This window comes from Lissotriton vulgaris, chromosome 1_1, assembly GCF_964263255.1.
Source record: "Lissotriton vulgaris chromosome 1_1, aLisVul1.2, whole genome shotgun sequence".
Classification (NCBI taxonomy): Eukaryota; Metazoa; Chordata; class Amphibia; order Caudata; family Salamandridae; genus Lissotriton; species Lissotriton vulgaris.
Window position 1 is genome coordinate 418603350 of NC_141685.1, and position 19425 is coordinate 418622774.

General features: G+C 40.0%; 1 protein-coding gene across 1 annotated transcript in view; it reads left to right on the forward strand.

Annotated features, from left to right (window-relative positions):
• PRKAA2 (protein kinase AMP-activated catalytic subunit alpha 2) overlaps positions 1-19425 on the forward strand; it is a 260253-nt gene that overhangs the window by 100356 nt on the left and 140472 nt on the right. The window contains exons 5-6 of the mRNA XM_086952736.1: positions 5120-5207; positions 13479-13703. Of these exons, the coding sequence (XP_086808862.1) occupies positions 5120-5207; positions 13479-13703 (313 nt within the window). The remainder of the gene's footprint in view (positions 1-5119; positions 5208-13478; positions 13704-19425) is intronic.

The window sequence follows — 19425 nt, forward strand, 5'->3', positions numbered from 1 at the left end:
TAAAATGAAATGCACGTGAGAGAGGGGCTATAGAGAGATGAGGGGCACTGTTGGAGGGTGGCAGTGAGGGAATCCATGGAAAAGGAAGTAATTGGGTGCGCCATCAAAGTTGATACACCTGGTGCCACCATGCTAAAGCGCCGGCCCTGCCTCATTGCATTACAAAACGAAAACAATAGGAATTCGAAACCATGTAAATGTAAATGTATTTGAGCTTATATAGCGCACAGCTACCCACAAAGGGTTTCCCGGCGCTTGCTTAGGGAACCCGTCCTGGTATTCCCCTGTGAGATAACCCCGGCAGGGTATCCACAAGGTGAAAGCCAGGCATCCCGCCGCGAGGGGCCGTTGTGGAGATTAAGCAAGCTATTGCCCAAAGTCGCAGAGTGTGAACCCGTGAGTTGAGAAGGCACCAGAGCGAGAATTATCGAGTCCGTGGAATTTTTGAGCCCAAGACCCGCCGAGGCGGGGAATTGAACCCTGGTCCAGGGCCGATCTCAGCTTCTGGGTCTGCCGCCTCTAACCCCTGAGCCACACTTCTCCACCATGAATATCTGCCGCTAGTATTTTTCAACAAAACAGTGTCCTGAAAAATTTCATTTAATTGGGTCCAGATTTCTCGAAATTTGCATTGGTGCAAAAATGAAGTGACCTGTTCTGTACCGTTTTTCACCTTGTATAGGAAGGAATGGAGCAAACACATTCTGGCCCAGTGCATATCATAAAACTATTTTTGTGCTATGGGAAAAAAACATGGGCAAAATGAATTGGCTTCATGATGGGTGTGTTATTATAAAAAGGAAGGACAAAAATACAGGTTTCTACTTTTAACATGTATATCTATCATTATAATGATAACTGGAATGCCAGTGTCAGGCATGCTGGTTGTCCTTTCAGTTGATTTCATGTTGTATTATACATTTCATAGAGGAAATTCCATACATTTTACAAAGACAACAGTTGTTTAAATGGAGCATACGTTTGCTCCATTTAAACAACTGTTGGCTTTCTAAAACTTATGGAATTTCCTCTATGAAATGTATAATACAACATGAAATCAACTGAAAGGACAACCAGCATGCCAGCCACTGGCATTCCAGTTATCATTATAATGATAGTGAGTGGAAAAGAGATATTAAGAAAGAAAACAATAGCATATGTGCAAAATCATACATTAATTTCCCAATACTGTGATATATTTGCTCTCCCTGCAAAATGACCAGCACAAAACCAGTTTACTATCTATGCAAAACAACCTTGGTCAAGTCTGTGGCCACAATTGCACCGAGTCCTGAAACACACACTATTTAAATGAGGGTCTAAGGGCTGGTTTAATGACTCTGTACTGGATACATGCCCCTAACAGAAGAACTAATTACAACAAAAGGTATCCAGGAGTCACAACCATGTTTCTCTCTTAAACAAACCGCTACACGACACAAAGCAAATTGTGAGTTGAACACAGTTGTACATAAACACCATTTAAACACACATACATGCAACATGCAGTCAGGGTAGGAATTTTTCCCATCAGTTGTCTCTCTGTACCACCACTATTATATCATTTGGGTTCTCCTTACCCAGGAGTTAGTGCACATACAGTCACACTAGTTGGAAGATAGAGACTGTGTGAGTAAGGAGACTGACGTTGGTTATTTCACTGAGTGGTGTCAGTATGGTGTGGGTGTGATGTTACAACTGAAAAAAGCAGTGCAAGTGGAAGTAAGTGAAGTGAATAAAATTAGGTGGAACTGAGTAGAATAGGTATTTTTAATGTTTTCTCCCAGACCCCTAAGCTTAAAAACAAGTGAAAAGTGAAAAAAGTAGATTTAACATAATATCTACTCAGCAAGTGGTCGACATGCTTCTGCATATATATGGAATTGATCCTATGCATTCATCAGGACCTAGATGTTGCTAGATGTTGCTACTGCTGTACATTAACGTGAAGAAAAGGGAATAAAAGGAATTATGTCACCTGTTTGTCAGGTGTAGATTCTCCACCACAATCTAAAATAGTCATGCAGACATGGAAAGAAAAAGAGAAAAACAAACATATTCGTCACAGAATGCACTCTATAGTAGTGATATTCTTGTGTTCATGTTTTTAACAATTCGATTGACATGATATCACTCACCCAATTTCTGTGGGGATGGCGCCTCACCTCACCTGGCTGCAGCTCAGGTAAATAAGGAGCACCGCTCTGTTAAGCAAAACACACAATCTTAAAAACATTACACCAACTCATCTCAAGGCAGGATAAAAAAACATGTGATGTTCTTGGTTTCATCTATCTTAATGCAAAAATAATGACCTCAGTATTATTCATTACAGTACAACAGATGTACGTATATGACATTGTATATCAAAGTTTCAGGTTTCGTACATGAATTTGAAACTCTGGGTTTAGGATGCACATATGCAGATTAGGTGGACCCCAGAGCCACTAATCATTTCTGATGCCAAAGATGTATTAGACATAGATGTATTAGACAAACAACACCTGTGTATGTGGTCGCTTTCTGTCTCTCTATCTATCTTTTCAAAATACCCCTCGTCCGATGTAGAAATCAGAGAAAGCACTGTCTCAAAGCTATATTCCACAAAGAAATATTTCACAAAGAACTGGTCAGACTCTGTTAGCCCCAAGTCAATATTACAACACGAGCGCTTGGGAGCCGTAAACGGCTAGATTGCACAAAGCCTGTGGCATTTCTACCGTTCGTAAACAATTGCGAAGTGACCTGAGCTTCCGTATCTCAGTTCTGGCAAAAATCGGCTGCTCCTCTATCTACCCCTAACTATTTTTCACTACTGTCGATAAATGAAATCGGTAGATTTAATTAAACTAAAACTAAGTATAAATGCACCCTGTTTACTGCTACTCGACTCGCGAGAAAGGGCGCCACTTGCACCGACCCTAACACTCTCTCCTATTTCACAGTGCTTTGAAAATTGCAATACAATTAGTCCCTTTTTTATTGACAAACTTAACCCCACCAGGAACTATGATCAACCTTTGCAATGAAGATCTGATGACAATATCAATTACAACGAAGTCAGAGAGAATATTTACACAGCCCTCTTTTCAGTGTGGCCACTATAGCAAAGAAAGAGTCAAAATAGAGTTCCCCAGTTACAAAGGTCCTGGACAACAAACAATGCAAAGCTAGGCTTGTGGAAGGAACCACCCGACTGTCTTTTTTATGCAGGAAAGACATAGCCAAAATTTTGTGAATGGTCCACATTGTGGTCCTGGGTCACGGTGTGCAATGCATCCAACCTCCCTGGATATGCTACCCAGGCAAGTAATCAATATAGTCTCATTAAAGGTAATAGCCTCATTTGCATTCAAGGGACTTTTCATGGTAAATTACATCTCCAGCATACCTATCTTGCATTTTCCTATGTGAAAGGCAGTACTCTCTTTACACTGTCAGACGGATCATAATCATGCCACAATGGTTCCCTCCATGTTGACTCTGCACCAATCGATCTCTCCAAGAGTGTGGAGCAAATGTTCCCTCCAAGTGTGAGGTGTAGGAGACGGCAGCTCTATGATGTTAAGATCTTAATTTTATGCTTACACTTACCAAGAAAACTACTTCATGAAAGATACATCTGGAGCAGAGGCATTAACTCTGCCAATGACATAATAAAGTTTTAACCAGCAGTTGTGATGATGTGCTTCGGGGTCGAATCTGACTCACAGCACCGTCTTCAAGAGCCTGATCACGACTTTGGCGGTGTGTCGCCGGGTCTGCCCTGCTGCTGCACCTCCAAATCCGTAGTCAGACCGTCTGCCAGATTAGGAGTTTCCTCCTATCTGGCAGGCTGTTTTTTGACATGCCCAAGGCAGTCCCTCAAAAAATTGCCACCATAATGGGAACGCCAAAAACTGTTCTTACACGGCATGAACTGAAAAGTATATGCCATGCAGGAAGTAGGGTGCATGCAAAAAGAGGGATACATGTTGTGCTCTCGTGCATGCATGCCTATGTGGAGGAGGCACAGTGGGCCCTGAAGGGGCCCCTTTGTTTACTCTTCACTATGGTGTTCATGGAGTACGAACCTCCATGACACCGCCAGTGGAGAGGAAACTTACCATATGCTATGCGGTCCTGCTTCCTGACTGCTGCAATACTGCTAGGGAACAGCAGTTCCCTAGCGACTGTGGTGGGGCAATGGCGGACCGTATGCCCTTATCATAATAGAGCTACCGTAGCGCCCCCACGAGTCTGGCGTGACACAGAAGAGTCCTCTGTTTGAAGAGCGTTATTCTTGGCAAGAGTGAATGTGCATGCCCCTGGGTTCCTTGGAAGAAATATTTAATCATGAGTGCTAACTGCACCAGGCATGTCAAATAATTTTGACTAAATGCTAATTTGTTCTCTTGACTGTGCTAATTCTCTCATTCAAGAACAATTAGTGAATTTTCCATTCAGCTTTTTCTCTGATACTCCCTTCTTTTTATAAGGCACCCCGAACCGTACAAACACTGTCTAGAGTCATAATCCTGTCATAATCTTTTATAAGACTTTTAGCAACCCATTGTCACTTCTTCATATAAAGACATGAAAGCAAGAAACCTGTAATGCATTGTGTGTTGCCAATACGATATTGATTTGCTTATTCAAGCAAGACCTCATATGCAGAGGTCCCAGATATTTTAAGTACCCTTCAACAGGTTTCAGCACTCAATATGCATTCATCACTTTAAACCATCTAATTCACGTTTTTGTAATGGTGCTCTGTTCTGGCACACTGTGCTGTAATTATTTGCTTGTTCGCCCTCTCTAAGATAGGGAGTCTCTTTTCCGCTAGCAACAGCTTCAATAATAAACTTACCCGAATTGTCCAATCAGCCTTAATCTGAAATTATTGTGAACACAAAACTAAATAATTCTAAAAATGCGTCATGTTTCCTACTCTATCAGATGACCGATATACCACCGCGTCCTAGTCATTAATCTGAAGGTAAATTCTGGAAATGATGTCAATAATATGCCCTAATTACCTGGTTCAGCACCTGGCAGTGATGGGGTATTTCAAAGTGCCATACTGAAAGTCAATCCACATTTACCATTGAGATGTGATAGTATATTGTCTTATTTGCAGGTCTTTCGAATATGATGTCAGATGGAGAATTTCTTCGAACCAGTTGTGGTTCACCAAACTATGCTGCTCCAGAAGTTATTTCTGGAAGGTAGGATACCAATTAATAAAAATTGCTTGCAAATTTTCCCCTCAACGTTTTATCAATTTGTTAAAAATAATAATCTAAAACATACTTTCAAATAAGTATAATAAGTTTACAAGACTTAATTTCAAGGAAATGTATTTTGTTTGGAGCACAGCACATGCATTAAATGTTGGCAGAGGGCCAACATCAGGATTTGTCTGGTCACTTCATTAGCCCCAAAAAATAAATACTGTAAAAGTTTTGACTTAATTCTTTGTACCACCTGATTTCCCCATTGCAGACTGGTGATATGGCGTTTGGAAATGTTTCATAGGATTCCTCTATGTTCTCTATGTTACGTAACATATTGTGTGCCTAGGATCGCAGCAACCTGATTATGCTCAGTGTCATTTTTCAAGAATATGCAAGGGGGCACTGTGGAAGAGAAAGTTTTATGAGAAGGAATCTCCAAATAGCCAGCCAGTCACAACAATTCAGGATAGAAATTCCTCCATTTTCGTTTAGTGGTGTGGGCTATGCTTTCAGAATTAAGGATGCACAGTAATACCTACCACAACTAGATTCACAGAGGCTTCTTAGATGTGATAGTGGCTACAATATAGTAATGATAATCACTCTGCAAGTCAAAATACGTTTTTCAGTTAGCAGAAACCATTGCAATGATAATATCTTGAATGAAAGTAAGAAACAGTTCATATCAATCACTAATGTTTGACCGCAATCAATCAATCAGGAGTTTGTTAAAGCGCGACTGCTCACCCGTAAGGGTTTAAAGGCGCTAAGCCCTATTCTACAATATTTGAAAAGCAAGTTGGCCACAGCACCGCAGCTGAAGGTAAAATAGTTTTTTTTACCACATAACATAAGATAAGAATCTATAGCGAACAACGTTAAACACTCCAAGTTTGTATGAATAGCCATAAGTAAAGAACGAGGTGAGAGATTAAGTTTACCTTGTAAACTAAATGCAGGACAAGAACATATAAAAGAGACAATATCAACTTATAGTAAATGCATGAAAAGATAGTCCCTTTCATTCAAAAGAGATTGACGAGCAACACCGGAAAGCTTCCAGTATAAGATTTTTACCCTATCTTGAGTAGATGGTGGGTAAATGACATACTGCTAGGATAAAATTCCTGGGGACCTCTTTAGGAGTGAACCATCTATCTGAGCCCCGTATTATTGGATGCTCTTTAAAGCAATAATACAAGGCATGTAGATCCCCTCTAGCTGACTTGGGGCCATATGTATCAAGGCCAAATGGGTTCGCAAACGCCAAAATTTGCAGAATTTCAGCGTTTGCGAACTCATTTTTGCAAAATGGTATGTATGAAAGAATTTGGGTGCAAAATAAGGAATCGCTAAATTTGCAATTCCTTATTTTGCAATTGCATTTAAGGAATCGCAAATTTTGCAATTCCTTAAATGCAATGTATTAAGCAAAAACAAAATTCCAAAATGCCCTTAAGGAATCGCAAATTACCACCAACTTCTAGTTGGTGGTAATTTGCGATTTCCTTGAAAAATGCACATTTCAGCATTTTTCAAACTACCATGTGACGCACATACATGCCCTAAGGGCATATTTGTGCACCACATGTGCACCCATACTTATTTCAGGGGTGCAACAGGGTGTCCTTTGGACACCCCTCCACCCTTGAAATTATTCTCAATTTGCGATTAGCAAATTGCAAATCGCAAATTGAGAATAAATTCCCATTCCTTCCTATGGGCCAGGAGGCCCATAGAAATGAATGATAAAGTATTCCTTAATTGCGAATTCGCAATTTGTGAATATGCAGTTAAGGAACATCAAGAAATGGCAAAAAAATGCGATTTACTTGATACATACCAATTGGCGATTCTGAAATAGCGATTTCTTAAAAATCGCTATTACAGAATCGCTAATTGGTATCTTTATTCATATGGCCTTTGGTGTGGAAATAATTCCGATTTACAAAAAGGGTTGTGCACTTCTCCCAATGAATTATAGACCAATCAGTTTAATAGACATCTCACAGAAAATATTTGCTCGTGTCTTGCTCCTCAGGCTACAATCCTGGATGGAAGAGAGGGGTGCTCTGTCCTCCCTACAGGCGGGGTTCAGGGAAAAGTTATCGACCCTAGAACAAGTACTAAGATTGCAATTGTTGCACTGGAAGACCGTTAGCCTGCAGGGGGGCAGTCTCTATTTAATTTTTGTAGACCTGAGGTCAGCATTTGATTTGGTCCCTAGGGAAAAATTGTAGTCAGTCCTTGGTGAGATGGGGGTTCCTAAATATCTAATCCAACTCTTCAAACGACTCCACGAGTGCAACTATGCGCAAATCAGGCATGGCAAGGATGGTAACCTTACTGCACCCATACCCATTAAACATGGCGTACGCCAGGGTTGCGTGCTTGCGCCAACTTTATTCAGCCTTTATATTAATGGCTTGATAGATGCCCTGCTAGCAGAAAAAGACCTAGATGCCCCTAAGTTAACCTCCCGTAAAATATCGGCAATGATGTTTGCTGATGACACTCTCTTGGTAGCTAAATCTCCTATGGGGTTACAAAGGGTTTTGAATAAATTAGAGATATTCTGTAGAGAAAGAAGTCTAGAAATAAATCTACAGAAAACCAAATTCATGGTGTTTAATTGTCCAAAAAGTACACGCCCAAACCCTTCATTAAATGGTAAACCACTTGAAAGAGTGTCATCTTTTTTTTATTTAGGCATTACAATCACCAAGACTATGGAGTGGGGGGCTCATATCACGAAATCGACATTAAAACTAGCTCAATCTACAGGCGGCATCATGAAGGTTTTTAACAAGTCTAGCAAGAGAGCAGTTAGCCCGGCATTAGAAATTTATAGGGCCCAGCCCCGAGGTGGGGCATTATATGGCGCAGAGCTATGGGGCCACCTTAAGCTTGAGACCCTAACACAGGTGGAGAACCAATACCTAAGACAATTGTTTAAGGTGCCACGCGGCACTCTGCTAATTCCATTACGACTAGATATGGGAATAATGTCAATTGCTGAAGTGTCGAGCCTTAAACCTGTAATGTACTGGCGCCGCCTATGGACTACTCCCGAACTTTTACCTTATAGGGAGGAATTGTCAGAGGTAATGAGGGTACGGGGTGCTGCCAAGTTTCTGTGGTTTGACCATATTAAACACTTACTAACTAGCATTGGTCTAGGAGACTGCTGTCTGAACCCGAGCTAGCCTGTTCTTCAATATCAAGGAAACAAATGAAGGAACACTATAAAGAGTACAGAATGGCTCAACTTCATTCTTGTTCCAAAACAGGGAAACTTACTAGAGCTTTCCTAGAAATAAAAGTACTCCTTGCTTTGAGATGGTATTAGACCTTATTAAACCACCTGCGGCAAGGAAGCTCTATTTACAGTTCAGGTATGTGGTGCTTCCTCTTCGCTGCTTTACATCTAAGTGGAGAGTTCAGCAAATGACACATTGCCCGGCATGTGAACACCCCGAAGAATCAGTGCTCCATGTTTTTTTTAGTTGCCCAGGCTATTATAAAGCAAGGAAACGCTGGCTGGTACAGACTTGCAGGAATCTTTGTAATAGGCATTGTCTTGAAGTATATAGGATACTGAAGTCTGACCCCTGTATCCCAATTGTCTATTCAGTCGCAGGATTCCTGTTCTCCATGTGGTGTACCAGAAGGGTAATTTTGAAATCATCTAATGATGTATTGGTCTTGCCATAGGGAACGAAAAGTGTTAGCATAGTAACTAGGCATAACTTTCCTGCTTTGCTTTGTACAGTTTTATATGCAAGGGCTTCTCTTTTTAGGTACTTTTTTCTAAGCTAATTTATGTATTTATTTATTGCACTATGCACTTTCCGAAATTCAATTTGTGACCTTCGCCTAGGAACAAACCCCAAAAATTGAATGTATTTTAATATGACAATTATATGTATAATGAATTTTATTGCTTTTTAATTGTCATGTCTTGATGTAATTTTAGAAAAGATTGGCTGCAGTTGTTTGTACTTTTTAGGTCATCCTGTTATTCTAATTCATTCTACATACTGCTAGGATACATGAACGTACTTACACATACGTCCTTTTTTGTTTAAAAGTTCCTGAGATTCTCTTTCCATCAATGTATATCAAGGTTCTCCTTCAACTACCATTTAAACAGTAAATTGCAGAAATTGGAAACAGACTTGCTTGTTCATGTAGTTATTAAATGGCATGGTAATGGAAGATAACTATGATCGTTATGTGGTCGTAATCAAATAAGACACGGCTGCACTATGTGCTCTTAAGATATATTCACACATTACACAAACAAAACAGTTCCCTGTAGAGTAATCACTCAAATCCTAAAATTGGTTCAACAGTAGTCTCTGTAATGTGTCTCCAGCCCCTTCACTTTCTCAGATTCAATGCAAGGAGCTTGCTCAGTTATTCATCAAATAGGCGGCAGGCATCCATCTTTATCTGTCCAACAAAGTTAAGGGCAAATTCTTCATTCAGGGACTCAGTCGCTGCTAACCTCACACTTAATTATACACAAGAGCCTAGTGTCAATGTGCAGAGAGTGGATGCTATTCCTGCCATATCGTTTTGGCCTCTCCTTGACTTTTCCACCTTCTTTACTATCCATCAAGTCCTACTCCCCATTAGACCCCTTACCACTTTATACGCTTTGCTTGCTGCATCCAGCTTTATTACAGGTGGTGCTAAATCTTTTGACCACGTCTTTATGCTAGGGTCATGTTCCTTTGAGCTGGAATTACGCCATGGTCATCCCACTCTTAAAAAAACCCAACCTTGACTCTTGACCTGGTTGTATTTTTTACCAATCTCTCTGCTACCCGGGCACTTCGGAGAAGCATATAAATGCAAGACTTACATCTTCGGTTCAGGCCAAAAGGTTCTTTCATTCCTCACAATTGGGTTTCAGGGCTAGGCACAGCACTGAATCTTCCCTCCTTGGAGTCACTGAGCACCTTAGCTGACTCCTGGATGAGGGTGGTGAGACTGTGTTTATTCTATTGGACCTTAGCATGGCCTTGGATGCTGTGCCTCATTCCATCTTGTTCGAACATCTGTCATCTTTGTGTCTGGAAGGAAAAGCCTCGGCCTGGTTAACATCTTTACTTAAGGATCGCACGTTTCAACTCTTCTCAACCAATTCCAGATGCAATACACTGCCTTTAAACTCTGGTGTTCCACAGGGCTCTGTGCTAAGCCCACTGCTATTTAACATCAGTCCTTTGAAAGATGAAGTGGAGAGTTGTGGTTTGGCCCTTTTTTCTTCCGCAGATGACACCAAAATTATTTTTTCTCTGTCATCTGCACAGGATCATTAACCTTCTGATTTTAACCTGGGCTTGAGTTGAGTGGCTACTTGGATGAGTGCCACATCTTTCAGGCTTAATGGCAGTAGGATGGAAGTCATGGTCCTGGGCAAGCACATACAACCCTGGGGTCCGTAACACTGGCCAGAATCATTAGGATCTCTCCCCAATCTCACCCTCCAGGTTAAGAACTTAGGTTTTGTTCTTGAAGATAAACTCCCAGGTGTCTAAGTTTGCCTCTACTTGGTTAGCTGTGCTAAAAGGGGTGAGGAAGATCATCTGGACGATCCCCAATCGGCCCAAAGGACCTTGATTCAAGCCCTAATCTTATCCAGGTTGGATTATTGCAACATTTTATATTTGGGAATAGACCAGACATCTATCAGGCATCTGGATATGGTCCAGAAGTTAGTGGCCAGATTGTTATTTCAGCTTCCTAAGCACACTTCAGTCTCACACCTCTTCCTTGAGCTGCATTGATTCACAGTCACCAAACGGGTTAAATTCAAGGCTCTCTGCTACATGTTCAAGGACAAAGCCAGAGTAGTTCCACACTATAATCAGGTCCTAGTGATTACTTAAATCCCACTGTGTTCCCTGAGACTTTCCAACCTGACCTTTTGCACTGCATCCAGGTTCAAACTGGCTCAGATGGGAGAGCTTTCTTTTCCAGTATTGGGTCCTAGACTGTGGAACTCACTTCCTAAATCCCTCAGAGACTGTACTTCTCTGCTTGCATTCCGTAATATATTAAGTTGCCAATTTGGCTTTTTGTGATGCTTAGCACCGAGAACTCTTTTTAGGTAGCTGCGCGCTTTTTAAGATTATAAAATTAAAAATAAAAAATAAATATTGTCACTACTTAGAATTAAAATGTATCTAACTTAAGTGATGGACTCTAGTCTTGTATATTACATTACCCACATATAAAAAAAGAAGTGCATTTCATAATCAACATTTATTATATATTTACAACAAAATACCTTAGTTACAAAATACATAAATAAAGCTGATAGATGTGTCATCAGGCTGTACACCAGAACATATTCTACATTTTTAAACTCCATTGCAAGTTTGCAACATGCAGTATAATGAGTGACTATGTTTTTTTCTCAAACCTCCATCAATCAAGGGCAACAAGCATGTGACGCATAAGCCAGGTTTGATTTCGAATAGATTGTTACTTAATAAGTAATGTGTAGCCTAGGAGCGTACCAGGAGTGTTCACTGGATTTGTGACTTGTATTGGTAATTCAGGAGTAAATCAGCCACTGAGTGCTCTCAAATTAATGTCTAATATGGCTTTAAGAAAGATGCCACTCAGTTTATCATGTTTCTATTTAGGACTACAGTTGAGTGGTATAGATCACATGCTTCATCCTGAATGTCAGGAGAATCTTGACTCAGTGTGGTTGAAATTAAGCTAATATAAAGATATTGTCTGATTACACATAAAATGTCCATGTAAAGATGCAGTGAAGATTGAATATGGACAATTAAGCTTGCTATCACCTTCTCTCTTACAATCACTTTTGGAGACAAATATAAGTTTATTTAATAACAAAAAATGGTGCTTCTTTAGTTTAAAAAACAGATTTTGACTAAAAAACCTTGAAGATTTGAAGTAACTTGCATAATTGTGTAACTTGCAACTGCATAATATTGGAGCTGTATATTTTGAAAGCGCTGCTCTAATGACATTGTAAAGTGAGATGAGTCCCCAGAACATATAACCTTCCAAGCCTGTTAATGATAGCAAATTGTGCACCGATGTTTCCATGCACCCTGACCATCAGCTAGCATCAGGAAAGTCATAAGTTAGTTCAAATACTTCCAGTAAGAGTTATGCAGTAGTTGTTTGTCAGGGCAAGTAAGGACCCCTGACCACTAGCAGTACACTAGAAACAAATGATGTGGTTTGAGCGTGTCGGTTGAGATACCCAGGGTCAGTCGTCTTCCACTTAAGGTAGTATTGAAATAAGACCCCCTAACTTTCTGTGACCACTTTACAAACACGTTACATTCCAGTGAATTATTGTGAGTGCTGTCGGCTAATACATTTGTGCATTCTTTTAGCAGTACAATGTGTATTTGCCCTCAAGTTCAAATTTGGTGAAACAAAGTTTTCACCACAATAATGTGTCATTTGGGTAATTTAGAGGCCATCAAAAGTAAAAACACCACTTACATTTGAACGCTAAATTGCATGAGATTAGTCATACTTTTTTTGTGGGATTGTTCTTTGGGTTGGGTGTTTTCAGTAGCAGCTCGTCTCCTTCCAAAGTGGGTAGTGGGGGGAGCGGGCCAGGCCAGAGGAGGGAGGAAGGAGGCGGGGAAGGTTTGGGGACAAAAAAAACGTACTTAACACCACCACCAACTCCTGCTGCATCACGCTCTTCATGCTTCTTGGCCTGGGCAAATCCTGAAGAGGCTCTTGCATGACAGCAGCTTCAGGATTGGCCTGAGTGCTGGCAACTTGCGTTCCCAGCCAGCCTGGGAGCCTGTGTCTGCTCTCTCCAGACCCAGCTACGCTGCTGATGCTGGAGAGAGTTTCACCAAGCATCAGGGGATTGGCCGACCCGAGACTGCCAGCCAAATACCTCATTCACAGTGGAGGGAGTGCCCAACACTCCTCTACCAGCTCTGTCATCCCCTGGACCCGCCCCAAGACTCATCAGAGTCCTGGAGGATGATCTCGGGGAATAAAATAAAACATTAATAAAACGGGTTAAAACCCCATTTGATTTTCTGATGGTGGCACTGGGGTGGTGGCGTTCCTCTGCTCTAATGGAGTGCACGCCGCTGGGTGTTTTTAGTAGTACGGCAGCAGATTCTTTTGCCCAAAAGGTCAAATTTTGGTAGTGGAAGATGAAGAATTCAGGTAAAAAATGTTATTCCTCCAGATCCGTCTTTCAAACCAATATGTACCCTTCTTGTTCTTCAGGTTGTATGCTGGTCCTGAAGTTGATATTTGGAGCTGCGGTGTAATACTCTACGCCCTCCTTTGCGGAACACTTCCATTTGATGATGAACACGTTCCTACCCTATTTAAGAAAATCCGTGGAGGAGTATTTTACATTCCAGAATACTTGCACCGTTCAGTTGCCACACTTCTTATGCATATGCTTCAGGTCGACCCTCTGAAACGGGCCACAATTAAAGACATAAGGTAAAACTGTACATTATTTAATACTTCAAAAACAAAGAATATATCTCAAACTTTGTTTTTTTTAAAATCTCAGAATTTAGTTTTTTATTGAAAGAAGCAAAACATAAAAGTATAACAAAAGGTAAGAATCATGTACAATCATACATAGAGAGTCATGAACTGTAATTACACAAGGCAATAAGGATGGTTGCAGAGGGTACAGCACTGAAGGGGGAATATAACCGGCAGGTGTATTGTTCATAGCTGAGTGTGATTACCAAAGGAAACTAAAATATGGACAAAAAAAGAAACAACAAAAATGAAAGAAAATAATATTTTCCTATGCTCTCAAACTTTGTATTTATCAGATATTTTAAAATGGATCTTATCATTGTTCACAGCTAAAGAATGGCAAGTTTGCCCTTGATTCAATTACTTTCTCAGCTGAGAAAAATGTACTATTTTCCGCTGTGCATGGATTAAGGCTTTTAATTCTTCACCAAATCTGCTACGCTAACTTTAAACAAAGTCAAAGAATTTCATTGCAAGATTAGTTACCTTGATGATTATAGAGACTGAGTAAACATTTGTGTTCTAATGAAGCATAAGCGGAATGAGGATAAAAGTGGCGGGCAAAATAAGAGGCCAAATCAAGCAACATCACTGTTTTTTGTTAAAAGTGACATTGAGCAAATATAAAATGAGGAGGTGATTACAGAGCAATAGCAAAGAAACAGGAGGCAAGGTGAGGTGGTTGTTGCCACATATGTATACACACTGGAATAACATACCCACCAGCTGAAACACAACAACAGTATTTAAATGCATTGATTGTAAGTACAGTAAAAAATAACAAAGCAATTCATTGTAAAGCAGAATTACCATCCCACCCTGACTCAAACACTCCTTGTACAATTAACAATACATGTAAAAACAAAAGATAGGCAGATGTGGCAAACACAATCAGTTATCAAAAGCAAATCATGGCTAACAATGCAAAACAAGTGTTGGCAAAGCCAAAGGTCTGGCATTGGCCTCCAACCTTTTGGCAATTCTTGCTATATTTTCCCATGATTTTTTGTTAAAAAATGCAAATGACATACCCACAGACTAATGAATGAAGTTTAAGTATAAGTATATTATACATTTTTTAAATTTAAAAGTCTTGACTAACCAACCTAAAAATTATAACAAGGCAGGCAACTAAAGACCCAAAATATCACAGCATCAGAATGAAACAAGCATTGCCAAAAATCCAAAACAGCTGGCATTTGCAATACGGAGCATGGTTATTGTTTATTTTGCTTCTTTTGCAAGCAAATACATAAAAAAGAAAAAATGAATAACATTTTACTTCATAAACATGACAACCATGTGCTTCCAATAAAAATGTTAATTTGAAAAAAGCATCAACACACATAATTTTAATATAATAGTGCAGGTGCTAATGTGCAGGCAGGTGTACTTATACCAGTTCCAGAAATCTTATTAAAATTTAAAGCAGAGGACCAGCAATACTGTCCCGGCAATGGTAAAAGGCTTTTGTCATTTTTTGTCCTTTAGCATGTTGGTGGTGTTGTAGAGTGTTCCATATAAAGTAGCTGCCTTTTGCCTAATACTTGGGAATGACCCAGAGTTTCCTGCTCTTGTTTGCATAATGTATGCAGCATTCTAAGCCTGAAATGGCATTGGTTGGACTTAGATTGGTTGCTTCCTTGTGTCTGGACTAAGCCATACCGCTCACACAAGCTCTAAAAAGAGTGAAACAGGTGTCAGAGGTTGCTTTTATTCATTACAGGTTGGCTTGGAGGGTATTTTACTAATCAAAAGCTCTAATACAGTGCTTAGTTGGTAAAAGGATTTTGTCATTTTTCAGCTCAGTGTAAATGGCACTCCCTAATGCAGTGCCTAAAGACTTTGCTATAAAAATGGTGAAAGGCATTGTCACTTTATAGCATGGTGTGGATTGCACTGTGCTAATCCCATGGTTAAAAACTGCTAAAAAAAAATAGACATTTGAGGTGAGCATATGTAGAGTGTTGGTGGTGTTGTAGAGTGTTCTGTATAAAGGAGCTGCTCTCTGCCCCTAAATCTTGAGAACTGGCTAATCTTCCTTTATCTTTTTTGCATAATGTATTTAACACTTTAAGCCTGAAATGGGATTTTTGGGAATACATATATGTGTTTAATATAAAGGCATATATTACCTAATGGCCGCCTCTAGGTAGGTATAGTTAGGTCTGCTTTTCCATAGACAAAGTGTTTTATGGTTCATTAATAGATTTGTCCCGTTTAACACATTTTCCCAAAACTTTCTAAAAATAAAGTTCATCCACATCAGCTCCTTAATTGAAAGTTTTGTGATGATCTGGAAAGCGGGGGCTGAACAAAAGGGGGTTCCAAAACATAAAATTCCCATGCATTTTTCATAGACTTGTTTCGGCAAGGCTACAGTAAAAACTGCAAAACAGAATTACCCCAATTTAGTCAGAAAGCTAGATCTTGGTCCGCAGATTGTGGGTGAGAAATAATTGTATATTTTGGCAGTTGGGCTTGTGAGAATCCTGTTAGCGTCCCCTGAGAGTGAAAAATCACAAACGGAGGCCTGTGATTGGTCAAGAGGCCTGTTTTTCATGGGAGACTTTATGCTCTCACAGGAGTGAGAGGCTCCTGTGAGTCCCTCAAGAGTGAGCTCTCTGACTGGCTGGCTGTAGGAATGTTAGAAATGAATGGCCACCATTACTGTTTACTGCGAAAAATTGGAAGTGTTGTGGAAATGAAGTAAAAAAGCTCCATAAAGAGGCAGCAGAAAGGCATGCAGTCCCCCTAGATGTAGAGAGGAAGTGTCTAAGGGATAACTACTGTGAAGAAAATAAATCTATATTATTTTTAACTAACTTTTATGATCTCACTGGACTATTGCGGGATCGAACAAAAAGTAGTGGGGAATACAAAATCTTGATACAAGGTGTTATTAGAAAGACTGTCTCTTCCCACACCAAACTATACACACTTGTAGCCCTGGGTAGAGGTTTTACAGAAGAACTCAACGTTTCCACGCACCCTACTAAGCACCCCTGTCATACTGTGAAAATGTCTTATTATTGTACTATAAACAGTTGTTATGCTGTGGAGAGGTGTCAGTGAGATACCAGTGTCTCCTTCCACTCCTTCCACCCTACAGTGCACTATTGCTATACTGTGAAAATGTCTCATTTGAGAATCTACCTTCTCCCCACACCCTTCTAAAGAGGACTATAAGTCTTGAGTACTGTAATAAAGAAAAGTGTAAATTCTTCCTGTAAAAAAGCGTTTACTATCTGGCGAGACTCTCGTGGGAATCATAAAAAAGTAGGGGTTGAACATTTTCTGATAATAAGAAAGGGACTTCAAAGTAAATACATGAGTATAAATGTGCCCTGTGTAGCAATGTTCGTCTCATGCAGATAAAACAAGTAGAGCTTTTTCATAAATCTAGGTGATTTACTTACCCACATAATTATGTATTAGACTGCATTCATTAAACTAAACACACTGTTACTAATCTGGTGTATATAAATGATACATATTACAGGATATATCAGGATATATTCAGTGTAAATCAAAGTCCATTATAAATAGTACAATATTGTGAGAGGCTCACAAGATCAATTCAGGAACTACTGCCAACTTGGACTACACGCGAGGGAATTTCTCCCGGGCTCTCGTGAGTCTCTTGAAAATGAAAGCATTGTGCTTTCAGCATCAATTGTCTGAGTATCATTTTTAAATGCACTTTTCATGTTGAAGCCTAAAGCAGATTAGCATTAGTAGTGATTAATGTTTATTGTCAAAAAGAACAACGAGGCCTGAGCAGAATAATAAAATCAAATTGACGATAATAAAATGGTATCTGCTTATGAGTCCAATCTGGAGGTCAAAAGGAAGAATAGGTGTCAGAAATGTTGCAGGCACAAGGCAAGGAGCTAGAATTTGAATAATGAAGGAGTCCCTGAGAAAACCACTGGCTCATCTATATACAAGTGTACCAAATGTAATGCCTTAAGTATATGTATTCAGCAGTTTGTGTGCCTCAGTGTGTACATTACCTTGGTGCCTCAGCTATTCTGTCATGGGTGCTGTCATCCTATCCCAATATCTGATACCTAATCAGTCATTCAGCTTACTGGGGTTGTTTTAAAAAATCCTGATCCCTTGGTAAATGCACATTGTGCAAGTAAGCGCAAGTTGAGCAGTGGTGGTTATCCTCTGCTTATCAAGTACACCACATTCATTTCCAAGCGGTTCATATTTTTAATGACTTTGGCTGACAACATTTGTTAATCCACTGGGCTGACCTGTTATTCACTGGGTGTCTGTTACAATAAGGTATTACATTTCAAATGCCTTGGGAAGTTTAAGGATTAATTTTTAGCCCTGCAATTAGGAATGAGCGCTCCAGTCATACCCATCTAAATAAAATGCTGAATGAGTTACAGAACATGTTTTGAGAGTCACAAAGGCATTTCCGACTTACAAAAGGTATTAATTAACTACTGAAAATCCTTTTGTGTTCACAATCTTGGTGATTCTTGCTAATGACAGGATACACAATCAAAAATGGCCTTTGTGCTTCACGGTTTGACCCGTTTTCTATTCTAGATCAATGTGTCGGAATTAGTGGAAGAACCCTACAAGAAAGCCTGATACATGGCATTAATGGGACAATCCTACAAAAACTCCTAGTAATAGGATTAGTGGAAGAACCCTACAAAAAACCCTATACTTTTTTGGATAGACCATAAACTATAATGAGTGCTCCTCAAAACCGGCCACAAACCTGAAGGTTAAATACAGTTTCTTTGAAAATTGTATTGCGATATGCACTACTCTCAAGTTTTTTCAGAATGTGGTTAGTGGGACAGTCAACCACGCCCTCATAAGAGATGTCAGGCTCTCTTACTCGGTGTTGTTCAGAGCGTATAATAATAGTCCACTCTTTTATTTAAAAGTGTATCAATATTGAGTGGGCTTTCCAGTAAGTAGTGCCTGGATTTTTTTACTGTAAAGTCTAAGGACCAAATGTATGACCTGCCAAATAGCAACTCACAAATTGTGTCGCTTTTGCGACTTGCTATTTGGCATGTCTAACAGCGTCTTGGGCACTATGCGATTCCTAATAGGGTCACAAAATGCAAGGCTCATGAATATTAATGAGCCACTTGCATTTTGCAACCCCATTTGGAATGGCTGGGCCTCCCTGGGATGGTGGCCTGCTAGGCTCAGCAGACCACCATGTCTGGGACTGCTTTTAAATAAAGCAGCGTTTTTTTTTAAATGCAGCCTGTTTCCCTTAAAGCAAAAGGGGATGCTTTAAAAAAAAAAAAAGTGAAACGTTTTCTTTTAATTTTTTAAGGGCAGGCAGTGGTCCCTGGGACCACTACCTCCCCTTAAAACATTATTTTGCATGCTTTTGTAAAGGGGAAAGAGTCCCCTAGGGACCCCTACCCCTTTGTGAATGCATTACCACCTACTTGAAGTAGGTGGTTATTTGCGAGTGTTTTGCGACCGCAATTGCAGTCGCAAAACATAACTACATGGCTATGGAGTCGCTATTTGGAAGGGAACACCCCTGTTAAATACCAAGTTTGCAAAACAGTATTTTGCGAGTCGCAATTTATTTGGGACTCTCCAAATACTATTTGTACATGAGCCCATGGTATTTTCCTAACACATGTATAAGTTGAGACACTGGGAGATGGTA